Source organism: Sciurus vulgaris, assembly GCF_902686455.1.
Source record: "Sciurus vulgaris genome assembly, chromosome: 8".
Classification (NCBI taxonomy): Eukaryota; Metazoa; Chordata; class Mammalia; order Rodentia; family Sciuridae; genus Sciurus; species Sciurus vulgaris.
In genome coordinates this window covers 8,700,555-8,716,622 of record NC_136468.1, presented here as the reverse complement: position 1 = coordinate 8,716,622, position 16,068 = coordinate 8,700,555, and the positions used below count along the sequence as shown (strand labels likewise).

The window sequence follows — 16,068 nt, the reverse complement described above, 5'->3', positions numbered from 1 at the left end:
TCTCATCATTCAATGCCTACATTTGCTCTTTCATCTCCTCATTTGCTTCTCTGATCGTTTTTATTATGTACATTCTGAACTCCCTTTCTGACATTTCTTCTGCCATGCTGTCATTGGATTTTATTGCTATATCATCTAGGTTTGTTTGGGACATTTTCTTCCCTTTCTCATGTTGCTCAGGTATCTACCCCTCTAGTAGTGAAACTCTGGGATATTGCAGATTTCCCCTATTGACTAATATTGTCTCTGTAGATTTCCAATAACTCACCTCCTAGCCTTCAGTAGCCTAAAGTCTTGGAGGAACTTGATAACGCAGTGCTCCACTAGGAAGCTGTCCCTCTAGGGGTGGTGGCCTTCCCTGTCAGTGGGCAGAGGCGCCTCCACTTGTTGACTGATGGTCAGCCAAAGGGGGACTAGACTGCAGACTGGGGCACGTCTGCTCTGGGCTGTGTCTCTGGTTCTACTGCCCTGGTGGGAAAGTCTCGCCCAGCAAGGACGACTCATGCAGTGGAGAAGTTTCGCTGGGCAGCTGTCCTCCGAGAAGTTCCTTTTGGTTCAAACTACCACCTGGACTGGGAAGCCCTCCTCTGAGATGTTCCCAGGGGTTCTGACCTACTCCTGGGCTGAGAAGCCTGTCCCTGCAGGGACTCCATTGCTGAGTGGCCCTCCTCTGCTACTTTCCCTGGGGACCGGAGCTACCACCTGGGCCTCGGACCCTCACTCTGCGTCGACGCCTCTCACTGTGCGGCCCTCCTCTGCAATGTTCCCGGGTGACTGGGTTCTCGGCTCCAGCAGGGGAGTCTCACTGGGCCATCTACTCCATGAAGTTCCCTGCGTTTCAGGACTACTGCCCCATCCGGGGAGCCCGCCCAGTGGGAGAGACTCAGCTGGTGGCTCTGAGTTGGTCCCGAGTCTCAATACCTCCTCTTCTTGAATCCTGGGTTTGTCATAGGTCCTCTAGCCTCCTGTAGGTGTCTCAGGAAGGGAGCTGCCCTTCCAATGATGATGAGCATGCCCTCGGGAATAGTTCAAAATGCCTGCACCAGCCTATAAAGAAGCCTCTGGCTAGCTCCGCCATGCAGGCGGGCTGGCTCACCTGCCAGCTCCTCCATGACTGCGACCAACCAGTGGTGGTGCTGGTCCTGGGTGCAGGCGTCAGGCAGGGTCGCTCAGTGATGGCGTTTGTCTTCGGCCTGGTGGTTGGGCTGGTTGGCTGCCTGCTGCCTAGCTCCGCAAGGCAGGTGGGTTGGGTGCCCACCTGCTACCTCCTCGATGCAGGCGACCTGACTCACCCGCCAGCTCACTCTGTGACTGTGACCCTCCATTGTTTTGAGTGTCAAGTTCAAACTATTTATAAAGGGGGAGAAATAGGCCTTGAAATGGTAGAATAAACCAGTGCGGTATAACCTCTCCCTGGACAGAGTTGATGCTGTGGCTGCGGCCTGGGCCCATTTGCTGTCTGATACTGTCTGCTGCCCTCCCTCAGCGTCTCCCACCCCAGTGCACGTGCCCTTGTGACTTTCTGCACAGAACACTCTCCCTTCTGTCTTCTAACTCCCGGCTCCCTTTGCACAGACCCCTTACCCCTCCTACATCCTTGCTCATCTGGGTAATGCCTATGCGGCCTTCGAGACTCAGCGTGTGGTTTGCCTCCTCTGGGACAGATTCCTTCATGACCTCCCTTCCTCCCCCTTCCATGTTCAGAATGCTCGTTAAACCATATCCGCAGTCTGCATCCTTCTCCTCCATGGTTTGGCCAGGTTACTTATGTTTGGCACATGATGGAAACCCAGTGGATGTTTGAGATTTGGATGAGTGAATGAACAAAATGTTCTGGGCCAGGTTGTCTGGGCAATGACCAAACAGACTCCATTTACCCTGAGCCTCCATGCTTTGTAAAACATGCTTCTCCCATGGGAACACCCACCTCAGTACCCTCTCAGAGAATGATTATCTAGCATTTAGTAACCATTCTTTAACTTGTACTCAACTAGGGTCGTTTTGACCCACTTCCCATTCTGCTTATGATTTTAGATCTCATGATGTTTGTTTGTGGTTTTGAATCACAGCAACAGCCACTTATGATTACTGTGGTTTGGGACTATAAAGGTGTACTCTAGCCCTTGGAGGGGTCAAGGAGTGTGGACTTGCAGTCTGCCCTTGTCCTGCCAGCTTCAGACCAGACCCACTGGCTGATGAATAAAGATGGTTCTGTCTCCTGCTTTAAGATTCACTTGGTGATTTATTACAATTCCACCATAACAAATAAGTAAATATTAGGCCAAATAATGAAGGAAAGTAATAGGGGTTGGTTCCAGAACCCCTGCAGACACCAAAATCTGCACATGCTCAATAAAATAGGGCAATATTTGCACACAACCTACACATGTGCCTCCTCCTGTGTATTTCGAAACACCTCTAGATCACTTCTAAGATCAACTATTGTACAAATGCTATGTAAATAATTTGTAATACTACATTGTTTCAGGAATAATGACAAGAAAAAAGTCTAGACGTGTTTAATACAATTTTTTAAAAAAAGATCTATATTAGATTCACAGTTTGTTGATTGTGAGGATAAGGAACCTGTGGATGCAAAGGACGGACTGTACAGAGAGGGCTATTCAGTGTGTCTCCCCCTCCTACCCACTACTAGTCAGGCTTTTGGTTTGGGGGCTAATTGGTTGGAAGGTTAAAAGAATTGCTTGAACTTTCTAGACTTGAGTTCCTTCAAGCAGAAAATTAAGAAGCCACCCAGGGGCGGAGTCACACACCTGTAATCCCATTGGCTGGGGAGGTTAAGGCAGTAGGAATGTGAGTTCAAAGCCAGCCTCAGCAACTTAGGAGGCCCTAAGCAACTCAGTGAGACCCTGTTTCCAAATAAAATATTTTTTTAAAGTGTTGGGGGATGTGGCTCACTGGTTAAGTACCCCTGGGTTCAATAATACCTGGTGCTAAAAAATGAAAAGAAAGAAAAAAAGAAAGAAAGAAAATTAAGAGGCCAGACTTAGAAAAAGTGCCAGTCCACATTGCCTGTAAGACTCCTCCATTTAATGGACGATCTGTGCACAGAAGAGTAAGAGGGCTATTAAGTCAGTTGTGTATCCCAGATGCCTCCAAGGTAGACTGGCCCCAGCTGGGCTCCTATAACGCACTCCTGTTATAACACACTCCTGTTATATAAAGTGGGACCAGAACGTTTCTTCCAAGGATGTATCCATGGCAAAGCAGGAGCTTGCGACTCCCTGGAATTCTTTCTATGGAACGCGCTTTTCAGGGGGTCGCGCACGCCCAGGAGGGCGGCGCTCAGCACGTCTGACCAGGCCTGTTTCTCACCGCGCCTCCCCTCTTTTGCAGATGGAAGTCCCTACACGTGGTGGGTCGGCAAAGCCAATGAGAAGCACTACTACTGGGGGGGCTCGGAGCCCGGGATCCAGAAGTGCGCCTGCGGCATCGAGCGCAACTGCACGGACCCCAAGTACTACTGCAACTGCGACGCCGACTACAAGCAGTGGTGAGTGAGCGGCCACCGCGGAGCCACCGTCCGGCGGGTCAGGGAGCGTTGGAAAGTGCTCAGATAGTAGGATCACAGGGCGAAGGGTTTGGAGCGGCTGCCGCTGACACATGTCAGCATGGTTCTGGAAAATATAAAAGCAGAAAGAGGTCAGCGCGACAAGGGTATGCATTTAAAAGCAGACTGACACGTAATTGATGTGTTCATATTTTATTCAGAGGGGAAAATCATGAGCCATGTTGTCGGTGGTGATTTGCATTATAAAATGGGCTGTGCGACAAAACAGGACCGGTCTGGGGCGGGAAGCTCAGGGGCCTGCACCAGGAGCTGGAAATCGTCCACTCCCCAGGTGTCCTAGGGTAACTGGAGCAAGAAAACAGAAAACCAAGAAGGGTGATGTAAAAATAAATAAATAAAAGGAGAAAACGGCCTTTGCTCTTGTCTCCAACAAGAGCTTGTCGGGAGCCTTTCCCGCCACACCTTGAATTGTTTAGAACCCTGATACAAATCAGTTCCGGGAGATCTATTTGGGGTGGCTTTCAGCCCTCTGGCTTGGTCCTGCTTCACAGGGAATGGCTAAACTGTGTCAATCGGGTAAAGATAAAATCAGCTGTCATGCTCTGCAAAAAAAAGGAGGACCCAGAAGGTCAGGTGCCGGACTGTAAGCCAGGGCCATCCCCTCGGGCCTACTTCCTGCAGCCTAGAGGGTCTGGCACTCTGTCCAGCTCAGCACGTGGTGCTGGGCAGAGCCCTGAACCCCCTCAGGCCACCAGCCACACCTGTGGACTTACCCCATGTTCAGAGGCAACTTACAGGACCAGTTCTTTCTACTAGTTACCCAAAAGTAATCCTGAGGAGCTGGGGTGTGGCTCAGTGGTCCAGAGCACCCCTAGTATGTGTGAGGCCCTGGCTTCACCTCAGCACCACATAAAAATAGAATAAAAGTATTAAAAAAAAGAAAAAAGAGTCAACGCCATACAAATTGCCTCCCAAGTAGCCTGACAATGTAAAGCTGCTGATGTTCAGGTAGGACATCTGTTTACTTCCCAAGACCTCTATTTTTTTTCGTGAATGAAACATATTACAAAAGCTCCTTATTGCAGTGGCTTAGGATCTGTGTGTATGTGTGTAAAATATTTGTAAATAGCTTTCACAATACTTTAATTGTTTTTTTGTAAAAAGATCACGATACTCAGGTTTTAATTGTATTTGTCGGGAAGTTCTCCCTTCACGTGTACACACTCACGCATGCCCAGAAGATTGGAAGTCAGGGGAACGAAAGGGCAGTGACTCTGGGTTAATCTATTATTCATTCAGTCAGTCATTCTTCCAATCAGTCATTCATTCATTCATTTATTTATTTATTTATTTTGCGGTACTGGGGATGGAATCCAGGGGCTCATGCTTGCAACAATCAGTCATTTATTGAGCAAACACTGATGGAACACCTGTGTTCCAGGAAGTCTTCCAGGCTTGGGGGATAAAACAGTGACTGGCATGATCAGGAATTCCTGCCCGACTCATGTTCCTCTTGTCATTTTTCACCATTTGCCTGTTATTAAGCAAGCCTGACAGGCAGTCTCTGGATCAGAGAGATCAGAGAGTCTGTCCATTCCACTCTGGTTCCCTGGCCCTTCAGGGCCTGACGCTGGGCAGCCTCCCGAACTGGGAGAAGTGGCAGCGCTGCCCCAGTGGGTTCCTCATTCAGAGGACAGAGAGCCCTTCCATGGTTCACCCCCCTTGTCCTGCCTCAGTGGACCATCAAAGGGGCAGGAGCAGGAAAACACAGTGCATGCACCCCAGCATCATGCTCGGTGCCAGGGATACAAAGATGGGTCTCGGTGATTGTGACCGTGAGAGAAGAGAGCCCACCATGAGATGCCCGGAGATGGAGTGGAGGCAAGTCCAGGGGCAGACTGAGGACTGGTATTGTGAGAAGGTAGCTGAAGAGGTCAGCCCTGGAGAGCTCAAGTGTGGGGCACCAACCCAACACTGTCTAAATCCAGAAGGCTCCATTCGCCGATGGACAGGGAAAGAACGTAGACTTCAGAGAAGTGAACTTTCCTCCGAAGCACGTGACTGAATCCAGGTCCCAGAGCCAAAGACTTGCCGGGGACAGACGTCCTGCACCAGCCTGATGCACACACACCCTCCCTGGCAAGCTCGGGATGCAGCTTCTGTGCTTCACAGTTGCTCAGGGACTCTGTCACCACGGGGTTCTTGTTCCCTCCTGACTGAGCAGCAGCTGAGACACCCCTGTAGGGGTGACATCTTAAACATCGGCACTGTATTTTAGGCAAATCGAATGTGTAATGAACATGTTTGTAGTAAGTAGTTATTAAAATGTTCTTCACTAGTCAGCACAAGAGAGAAATTCTGGAGATGTCATACTGGTCCTTGAATACAATAGGCTCTGGCAAATGGTCCCTCTACATGGCTGCTTTAAATACTTGAGATGAATGGGGTTGCTTCTAGAAGCATCTTGCAAAGTGCTCAGTGTCTGTGGAGAGAACTTAGCTTGAGGATGGGAGACTTTTTGTGGAAATCCTCCACCTGGAGGAGAGGATTTTAATGTCTCTCAGACTTAGATTTGTTGTCTGTATTTAAAAAAATAAATCTTGGTTGGCATACTTTTATAGGAATTAAATAGAATCTAGAAGGTGAAGCATTCTATAAATTGTATAGCATGAGACACACAGTCATTTGCAGTCTTAATTATGCAGTTCTAATGCAATTCTTGATGATTTCAAATGCACCTTAAGACATGAAACCCAACTGGGGGAAGTGGGTCCCTTCATGCTCATGACCTGCTATCAGCAGACCTCAGGTGGACTTCTACTCCTCCTCCTGGTGGATGTGGTGGTATAGGGCTTAGTAGAGAAACTCAGAGATCAGCAATTATTCAGGGAAGCTTCATGCAGGTCCCCATCCCTCAGAAGGAGCTGGAGAGCTGGGCCATTCTGCAGAATCCACCAAGGCCCCACTTGCCTACAGTCAGGCAAGGAGGATGGCAGCCTTGTTAGCGGGGAAGTAGGGCCTCCTGGGATCTGGGAGTCTATCCATCCAGACAGGAAGGAAGGCAGGGCCCCTTCTGGGAGCTGACTTCCTGCAGCCTCCTCATCCGGGGAGAAGCACCAGCAGGCAGCCCAGAGTCCACTGCCGTGATACCTACTGAGGAGGGGAGACACAGAAGTGAGGGAGAGGAGGCACCAAGCCAGCACGCAGGCAAAATCCATACTGCAAACCAGGCTGGCAACAGGAGGGTGCAAGAATGGTCCTGTAGAATCCTACGCCCTCAGACTGCACCCAGAAAGCAAGTGTGTTTCTTCTTCCAATATCTTCCCTCAGTCACATAGAATCATTTCATCAGCGTGGATGAGACCAAAATGAATGTCACGAACACCCTGCCATTTTCTCTCTGGGCCACCTGTCTCAGGACGTTTGACCTCTGCAAGTGTGATCAGCAAAAGAGAGTTAGATGACACATCTCAAGTCACACGAAGTCCTTGCTAAAGGGCTACCACAAGTGCAGGATGTGATAGTTTTATTATTAGTGGAATGTTGGACAGAGCCCTCGCTAAAACCAGTACAAATTTTCTTAATTATAGATGCACCAATGCAGGGGCTCAGAAAATTTTTATTGTCCAAAAATTACATTGGAAGTGAACAAAGAGAAAACTAACAACACACAGGTGCCCACCCCTGGCTGAGAAGATGGTCAAGGAAGATTCCCCCCATCCTGTTGCCTTTCTTTTGAACAAGTGGTGCATTTAATGTTTTAAAACTCACAAATAACTATTTGTAAGTTTTAAATTTAAGGTTTAAACCATAGACCACATGTTACATGTTCTGTACTTAAAGAAGTCTAACACTCAGATCCCACTTTTATTCTTATTTACCAGAGTAAAACACATAAACGTAGAGCCAGGCTAAATAAGATTATAGCTCGGAGCTTGAGGGAGCGCACCACCAAGTTGCAGCAGCCTGTGCACGCTGAAACCCTCCCAGTAATTGCCTGATTATCTATGCTGGGAGAAGTTTTGCACAGTTATTTCTGAGATTGAATGTGATTTAGCATTTATGATTTCCTATTCACGGCAATAGTCAACATTCCCACCTACGGTGCCGGCATCCTAATTAAGGGGCCCATCCCAGCTATGCACCCACCACTGGGTAATGCCTGGTCTCGCAGCCCAGCTCAATGAGCTAGATCATCACGTCTGAAATTAGCAATTCCAAAATGGAATTATCAGTGGAGGAATCCGCTCACCGCTGGAGTACACTTCTCGCATTGTGCTTCTCTCCTTGTAGAATTTCCAGATCGCCATGTCCTGGCCAGGATGAGCTCTGGCACCATGGGGATCAGGTGGGAAGCCGCTAGCTGGGGCTTTGTGTCACCCTCCGTCAGCAGCTCCCCGTCCTGTGGGGAAGGCCAGTCAGGTGCACACCAGCACGGCTCCATTCCACTGCCTCTGAATGGAATCTGCTTGGCTGTGGGGCTTTTCCTCCTGGGTCAGAAATGACTCATGATCAGCCCTTATACAGAAGTTTACCAAAGAATTCCTGGAGTGTTTCAAAGTCACTGCTGACTGATTGTTAAGTACCTTGAATCTTTTAAAAAGTAATCATTGAACATTTTTCCTTGTTGATGAATGATCCCATCTCATCAGCTCAGAAACATTTTTCCATGAAGTTTGCAGATACCTTTTACTCAGAGTGAAGTATTTATATATGCAGTGTCACCATGTTGATCAAATAATACCAGTGGGCATTCATGGAGTGTTAGATGCCAGGCATGTTCCAGATGCTTAAATGTAGCATCATTTAAACTTCACATCAACTCCAGATGAAGGTACTATTTTATCCCAGATGAGAAAATTAAGCCCCAGAGAGGTTGGTTTATTCCCCAAGCACACAGCTAACAAGTAGTGGGGCAGAGATCTGAACTCCAGAATCACGGCTTAGATATTATAAAACAAGACATAAGCTCTGCAGGCATTTTTAGCATGTGCACTATACACGGCAGATTTGCCCACTTTTTATGTGATTAAACAGAAATAAGAAAATTCACCATTAGCCATTTTCATTGCACAATTCAATGATCTGAGTACCTTCATTTTCTCGGGCTCCATGGCCACCGTTCAGCCCCAGAGACCCTCTCGTATGGTAAGACTGCAGCTCACAGCCTGTCAGTCACCGGCTCCCTGGCCCTGTCCCCCAGCCCCTGGTGACCACCACTCTGCTCTCTGCTCTGTGCGTTTTGACTACTTCAGGGACCTGCTAGGAATGCACTTGTTCAGTACCTGTCTTCTTATGGCCGGCTGGTTTCACCCCACGTAATGTCCTCAGGGGTGACCTGCATTGTGCCCGTGTCAGAATGTCCTTCCTGCTTCAGGATGGAATGACATTCCCCCGCTGGACGGATACACTTGCGCGTTCCTCCTCCTGTCTGTTGACACTGGGTGGTGTCCACTGTGTGAAGACGGCTGCTGTGATGTGGGTGGGTCACTCCTTTTGTAGTTTCTACTTTCACAAATGTCCTTTGTGCTCCTGATTTAGTTTTTACAAATCCCTTGTTAATTTTACACTCAAAATATTCTTTATGATAAGTAGGCTCAAATTACTTTCCAGCTTAAGCACTGAGCCACATCCCCAGTTTTTGCTAAGATACTTCAGGCCTTGTTAAGTTGCTGTGGCTGGCCTCAAACTTGAGATGCTCCTGCCTCAGCCTCCCAAGTCACTGGGATTATAGGCATGTGCCACCACACCCAGCTCAAATTATTTCCCAAGTGTAACCTGGTCTTGAGTCCTAGTTCCGTGGCTTGCTAGCTAGTGACCTAGAGCAGGTTGTAAAGAACTCCTCTGGACTGCTTCCATGGCGAAGCTGAGACATTCCCGTAAATGGCTGTGAAGCCACACGCACAGAAGTTTTGATCTCCGTAGGACTCATGCTGTTTGCACTTGGGGATCCTGCATGGGGTGGCCATCGCTCTGCAGCATGGCTCATGCTCACTGGTCTTCCCCACCCACGTCAGGGAGATGGGACCAGGACCGCTGACAGCAGCTATGAGTGGCAGTCGGTGGCACTGGATGGACCGAGCAGTAGGTGATGGTTAAATGCGCATCCACACACATGCAGTAGGTGATGGTTAAATGCATATCCATGCACACGCATGTGTGTAGGATACTAAAAGGGACAGTTTAGTGTGTGCTTCCCTGTTTGCTGCATAAATGGAGATCCCCTTCAGTGGGGTGAAGGCCGGCTTTGTTAAGTTTTGTCAAGCAGGAAGAGGAGGGGAAAGGAAACTCTTCATTTTGACCCATTCAGCCCCAGAGCATGTGTCCATGCCCAGCAGGGCTGGAGGTTCTCGGGAGGGGTGCACAGGCCACATTTCACTTCTTGGCTTCCTCTTACCGAGCTTCCTGGGAAGCTCCCATCCACCCTAGAGTTGCATCTCAATACAACATTCCTGGAAGTCCCCAGAGCTAAGTTCCTTTGGAATGGCACCTACTTTTCAATATGTTGTCAGGGCTCAAAGCCTCAGGCAAGAGCTCTGGTCTCTTTCGTCGGGAATTCGTCAGGATCCTATCAGGCAGGATCCCCCCCATGGCCCAGGCGTCAAAGCCCCGAGACTGCCTGTTTTCTGCAGTGCTGAGTGAAAAGAGCCGTTGGCAACAGGGATGGGGACATGTCTCTCCTCTTTCCAGAAGCAGCATAAAAGTGATGTATTGTGTGTGTCTGAGGGACGTTCGGGTGCCAGCCTGGTTGGCGCAGCATAGAGCCCTCCTGACACCTCGTGGATCGTATCACGACAGAAAGGTAATTGGGCCCGGGGAAGGGTGTCAGCAAAGTGTCAATACAGTCTGACCGCTGCCCCCAAATAAGAGTGCTGACAGGAGGGAGAGAGATTAATCAGGTGTGAGCCTGTCCTGTCCAGAGAGGGCTGCGTCCCCAACACAGGCCGCCTGCTAACAGGATGTTACATGGACTCCAAAGAACAGGTTATGTAGCCATCCTGAGGAAGACGGAAGGTCCAAGAGAGCCACCTGAGGACACCCTCGTTCCCTGCCAGTATTCTTCCCCATAACAGGCTTTACCAACAGGCAGAGCTGTTATATTCTCTGAAAAAAAAAAGAAAAGAAAAGAAAACTTGCATTCTCCCCAAAAACCAATCATGCAGAAGGATCACATTAAAAAAACATGCCGTTGGGTTAAAGAGAGCGTGTCGGAGCCTCTGGAAGCCGGGTGTCACTGTGGGTCGTGTGCAAGCAGCCCTCGGGGCTCCCGGGGTGTCCCACGGGAAGCTGAAGCTCCTTCCTCCTGAAGCCCCTCCTCCAGCCTTCCCACCAGGCCAGCCGCCTCCTGCTGTTCTTTCTCCGCCTGGAACCGGGCCCTTGAGATTCCCTAAGCAAAAAACCCATTTCGTGCTAGGCAGTCCCTTCCCCAGACGCTGACCCCTGTGCCCATCGCCATTCTTTCCATTCTAAATCCGAGTGATGGTGTTGCAGTGCCTTCCAAAACAACCTCCAGTCTTGGGACTCTCTCACGGCCCAACTCTGTCTACACCTGTGGCTACTGGCTTCACCTTGGAATCACCAGGTTTCTGAGGTTTGTTATATGTAGACAGGGTTGAAAACCACGGATTTAGAACCAGATTCAGAGGCATATAAGTAGAACACTAAGTAAATGAGAGGACTTAAACAACATGAATTTAACTTCCCACTTCTATAAAAGAAGCCTCTTCCCCTGCCAGCTCTCTCTTCCCCTATTCTTCAGGTTTCACATTTTCAGAATACATCATGGCTTCTAGGGCTCCAGCCATCACATTCATATCCCAAATAAAAGATAGAGAAGAGAAGAAGAGAGGATGTGTTGCTCAGCTTCTTCGTTGCTATGACTGAAAGACCTGACAAGAACAATTTTAATGGAGAAAAAGTTTATTTAGGGGCTCAAGGTTTCAGAGGTCTCAGTCCATAGATAGTCAGCTCCATTCCACTGGGCTCAAAGTGAGGCAGAAGAACATCATGGTGGAAGAGTATGGCAGAGGGAAATGGCTCACATGATGATCAGGAAGCACAGCAGCACAGCAAGAAAGACTCCACTCCTCAGATACAGAATATATACCCCAAAGGCACGGCCCAGGGACCCACCTCCTCCAGCCACACCCCAGCTGCCTCCAGTTACCACTTGGTTAATTCCATCAGGGGAGCAATTCACTGATCGGGTTAAGGTTCTTATAACCCAATCATGTGAGCTCTAACTTTCTTGCATTGTCTCATATGTGAGCTTTTGCGGAACACCTCACATCCAAACCGTAACAGAGGACATGTCCCCTTTTTGTCTCTCAGAAATTGACCTTGGGATCACTTCCATTTACGTGTCATTGGCCAGAACTTTAATCAGATGACCACAACTAGCAGCAAGGATGGCAGGTTATGTGGCCTTCAACTGGGTGTGACTGGGCCTCACTAAAATCCAAGGTTTCTGTTACAAAAGAAGAAGGGGAAAGTGAGACTCAGGAGATGACCCACGGTCTCTGCCTCAAATACTGACTATCCTGAAGGCCCTGCCAGTACCTGTTCACAGACCTTCCATAACTCCCTGTTACCTCTAGCACAAAGCCTGGCCTCCTTCAGCTACTCTTCAGTACTGTGATAGTTACTACCCTTAACTCACATCTCAACAGAAAGTTCCTGGAAAGTCTGAACGGCCATGCTCTCTTAGAAGGGCCTCTCCCTGCCCCTGCTCCGCTCCATCCTCCTTCACTCCCCCATTCTGAAGACAGCCCCCGTCCTCAGCGCGGCCTTCCGCCTGCACCTGCAGCAGCCTTCGCTCACACCTCGCCTCCTGAGGGTCCTTGGCTTCCATGACCCAGGCCAGAGCTCCAGGAGACAGAGCCCAGTGTCTAGCAGCCCAGGCCTGGAGCTGGTCTCTTGCCCACAGTCACTTGCCTGGTAGCTGTCCCCTCTCCCACATCGGAGGCTTCAAGAGACCAGCCAGGCCCCAGGCCTCGGGTGTGTTTGTGAGTACTCTGTGCCTGTCACTTAGCAGCTAATGGCTTGGGGATTTGATTTGCATTTGTAGCCTTTTCCCGATGCAGATTTTTATCTCTTTTATTTATTTTAGTGCTTATAAACTTGCTTTTGGCCATGAGTTATAAACTCACACAGAGACACACACCTCCGTGGTAGACTTTGTATTTTAACCATGCACTGCAAAAATTGGAAAGGTATTTTATGTTATCTAGCTGGGTGGTTCGACCAAGATGTTTCCAAAGTGCTAATAATATCTGTGTACCGATATATATCCAAACTCACCAGTGTACACACATGGCCGTATATACATGAGTATATGTGTGTACATATGTATTATATGTATATCCGCTATTAATACATGAGACGTATGATGATTTTGTTACTTTTTTTAGAAGGCTGTGGTTTCCTAAGGCTAATTTAACGTCTATTAAGGTAAAATCTGTGAGAAAGAGAAACACAGAGTATCTGAGAAGTTTGCTCCTGTCCTCTTCAGCACTGGGAAGCTGTGCTCAGACTTCAGGTTGGAATTTTAAGCAGAGCAACGATCCCCAGAAGTTCCCACCCTAATTCTTAGAACCCATGGTGACCTCACCCGGAAGGCGGCCGGATTCAGAGCTGGAGGCACAGAGACCGCCCAGCACCACCAAGGCAGCCCCCAGTTACCTGAGTGCTTCAGGTGGTGCCCCTATCCCAGCCGCGGTGGAGGAGGGAGACAGCAAAGGACCAGAGAGGTGCTCTGCTGTTGGCTTTGGAGACGGAGTGAGGGGCCTCGCTGAGGAATGCAGGTGAGGGACACAAGGACCAGACTGTCCCTCAGAGGCTGCAGGGAGGAACGTGGACCTGCCTCTCCTTACTTCTAGGTCAGCGAGACCCCTGTGGGAATTCTAACCCACAGAGCTGAGATGACCCTTTTGTGTGATTTCAGGCCACTTGTTTGTGGTGACCTGCTGTGGCCGCAGTAGGACACCCACGGTTTCCTTTCTGCTGTGGCAGTGTCATTGACAGGACTCTGTGACACTTTTCTCCCTCACATGGGTATCAAGGGAGGCTGGCTGATGGAGCAGCCTTGCAGAGAACTGGGAAACTGTGTCCGCAGGAGCTCTTTGCAGCCCACACCGGGTCTCCGTTGTCTCTGGCCTGCCGTCGAAGGGGCTTCCACCAGTGCAGACGCCTGCAGGCCTTCCTCAGGCCCCCTGCCCAGCAGGGACTGTGTGTGTCTTACCTGTGGCCAGATCTCCTTCAGGTAGATAGTGTAGAGCTGTTGGCAGGATTTTGAAAGTTCAGAGTGTTCCCTGATGCGTCTGTTCATCCAGCCCCATCAGTCCCTGCTGCTAATCCAGCACCATGCTAGAGCCTGCCTGTGGAGCTCAGAGATGCAGGCTAGAGGTTTCAGTGCCCTGGCTCCTGCTGAAGGGCAGATTTAAGGACACATATTCTGGAACCCATTCAGGTTATATCTGCCTACATCTGCACCTGTTCCTGTTTTGTTTTAATAGTCACAGAAACAGTGGAATTATGAGGGCTTGATCCATTTTCTTATTTGCATAACTAATGAATTCAAGAGGAATGTTCTGGGTGTCCGGACATATCTGACTCTGATTCCACACCGTTCTCTGTCGAGCTAGTGTTGAACACCTCACGATCCAAGCACTCCCACTGCCTAGCAAGGGGGTTTCACGGCTAGGATGGTGCCTAGAAAATCCCAAGCACTATATTATTTATATTTCTCTTATTCACCCGGCTTCGCATGGGAGCTGTCACCTCCTAAGGGCACTGAGGGCATCCTCATGATGAAGCGACTTTTCTGGAGTTATTCATGTCATTCGTTCACTTAACTGTTTATTCACTGAGTCCCCATTCTTCACAAGCACTCTGCAACTCGATGACCATGACAGACGAGTGTTACTACTTGGCACCTGTCATGACTTTGAGAAAGAACTCCCTGGTCTTGGTTTCTCTAACTTTCCTATGAGAGTAACACTACTCCTCTCCCCACCCCTAGGATTTTGTGGAGATTCATATTCCTATGCAACGTATGCATTGTTTTCTTAGACTTGCACTTCTGGAGTTTGTAAACCTAATAATGAGGAAGCCAAGTAGACCAGGAAGGAGTCGGGTCTGTTCGGCAAACATTGCAGAGTGCTTACTATGCACAAAGGCTGAATATCATTGCAGGAGGGGAAATTCAATGGTGAGAACACAGAGTAACACTAAGACGCGGAGTGGGACTTTGCAATGCATATTTTACAAATGAAAAAGAACTTGTAAATACTTCTTAGAAGCCCCATGAAAATTGTTAAGAATGATTCTGTCAAGTTCCAATTAGCCATACAAATTATCCCCATTGTAGACTATCTGTAGTATATATTTCTAGTATAGAAAGCATTACAATGATCACATTTAATCCTTGTTATATTTTAAATATGCATGCCAATGCAAATTACAAATATTGAAAGGAAAATGAAGACAGAAGGAAAATAAATTAGGCAATGCATTGAGGAGAAGAAAAACAATGATATAAAACAGCCAGTCTTTCTTGTAAGAGCAGCCTTCTCATTTCTAAATCTGTGCGTTGGTTTTGAGTTCACCGTGTCAACCCTGGTCATTATGCAGAGTCAATATTCAGAAAACTTTGTCATTGTCACTAAGATGGCAGACTCCTGAAGGTCAGTCAAGGGCATCTGGAGGGGCGCTGCCCATGCTCAGTCTTCCATAGGTCCTGGCACTGCCTGCTCTGTGATAGGAGCTCATCTCTGGAGGGGCTCCCATAACACACAATGGCAACTCTTGTTTTCCAGTGATGGGTTGTTTTTCCAGAGTGTGTCCGTCCTACTAGGGGTTCACCCAAGGGTGCTTGGTCTAGGCCGGTTGATCCAGTGAGCAGAGTCTTAAGGCTTCCCAAAATATCTTCCATACTTCCGGCAACTGCCTTTCCATCATAATTCCAGTGTAGTAAAGACCGTGTTCATCCGTCAGCTCCCTCCAGACGTCATGCAGAATCAGAAAAACAGCCTAAGGAGGCACAGAGCTCCTGATGAGTGTTTAGTAAGGAGGGTGCTGCTTTCATCTGCTTGTGCTGCTGTGACCAAATACCACCACTGACTGGGTGATTCATAAAGAAAAGGGACTTATTTCTCATAGTTCTGGAGTGAGGAAGTCTGGAGTCAGCTTTCTGGCAGGTTCATTGTCTGGTGAGGGTCCTGTCTCTACTTCTCCTTGGATACTGCGTCCACCAGCAGAGGCCAGGGGGATGCTGTGACTTCAGGTGGCAGAAGACTGACAGGCAGGAGGGCTGACTGTGTAAGGGCCTTGATCCATTCACAAGGGGAGAGCCCTCACGGCCTATACTCCATGAAAGGCCCCCCTCTTAGGACTCCCATGTTGGTCAACAAGTTTCAACGCCTAGACTTTGGGCAGGATGTGTTCAATCCGGGGCTGATGCAAAACCCAGCTCATTTGCTGTCATTTATCCCATGTTCAGTATGAGACATCAATGTGATGAGACCACTAGGATACAC

At 48.7% G+C, this 16,068-nt stretch overlaps 1 protein-coding gene across 2 annotated transcripts in view; it reads left to right on the top strand.

Moving 5' to 3' along the window:
* The window catches only part of CNTNAP2 (contactin associated protein 2), a 2,020,421-nt gene that overhangs the window by 1,565,851 nt on the left and 438,502 nt on the right, over positions 1–16,068 (top strand). For both annotated transcript variants that reach the window (XM_079149276.1, XM_079149277.1), the window contains exon 14: positions 3,358–3,514. In XM_079149276.1, coding sequence (XP_079005402.1) covers positions 3,358–3,514 — 157 coding nt within the window. The remainder of the gene's footprint in view (positions 1–3,357; positions 3,515–16,068) is intronic.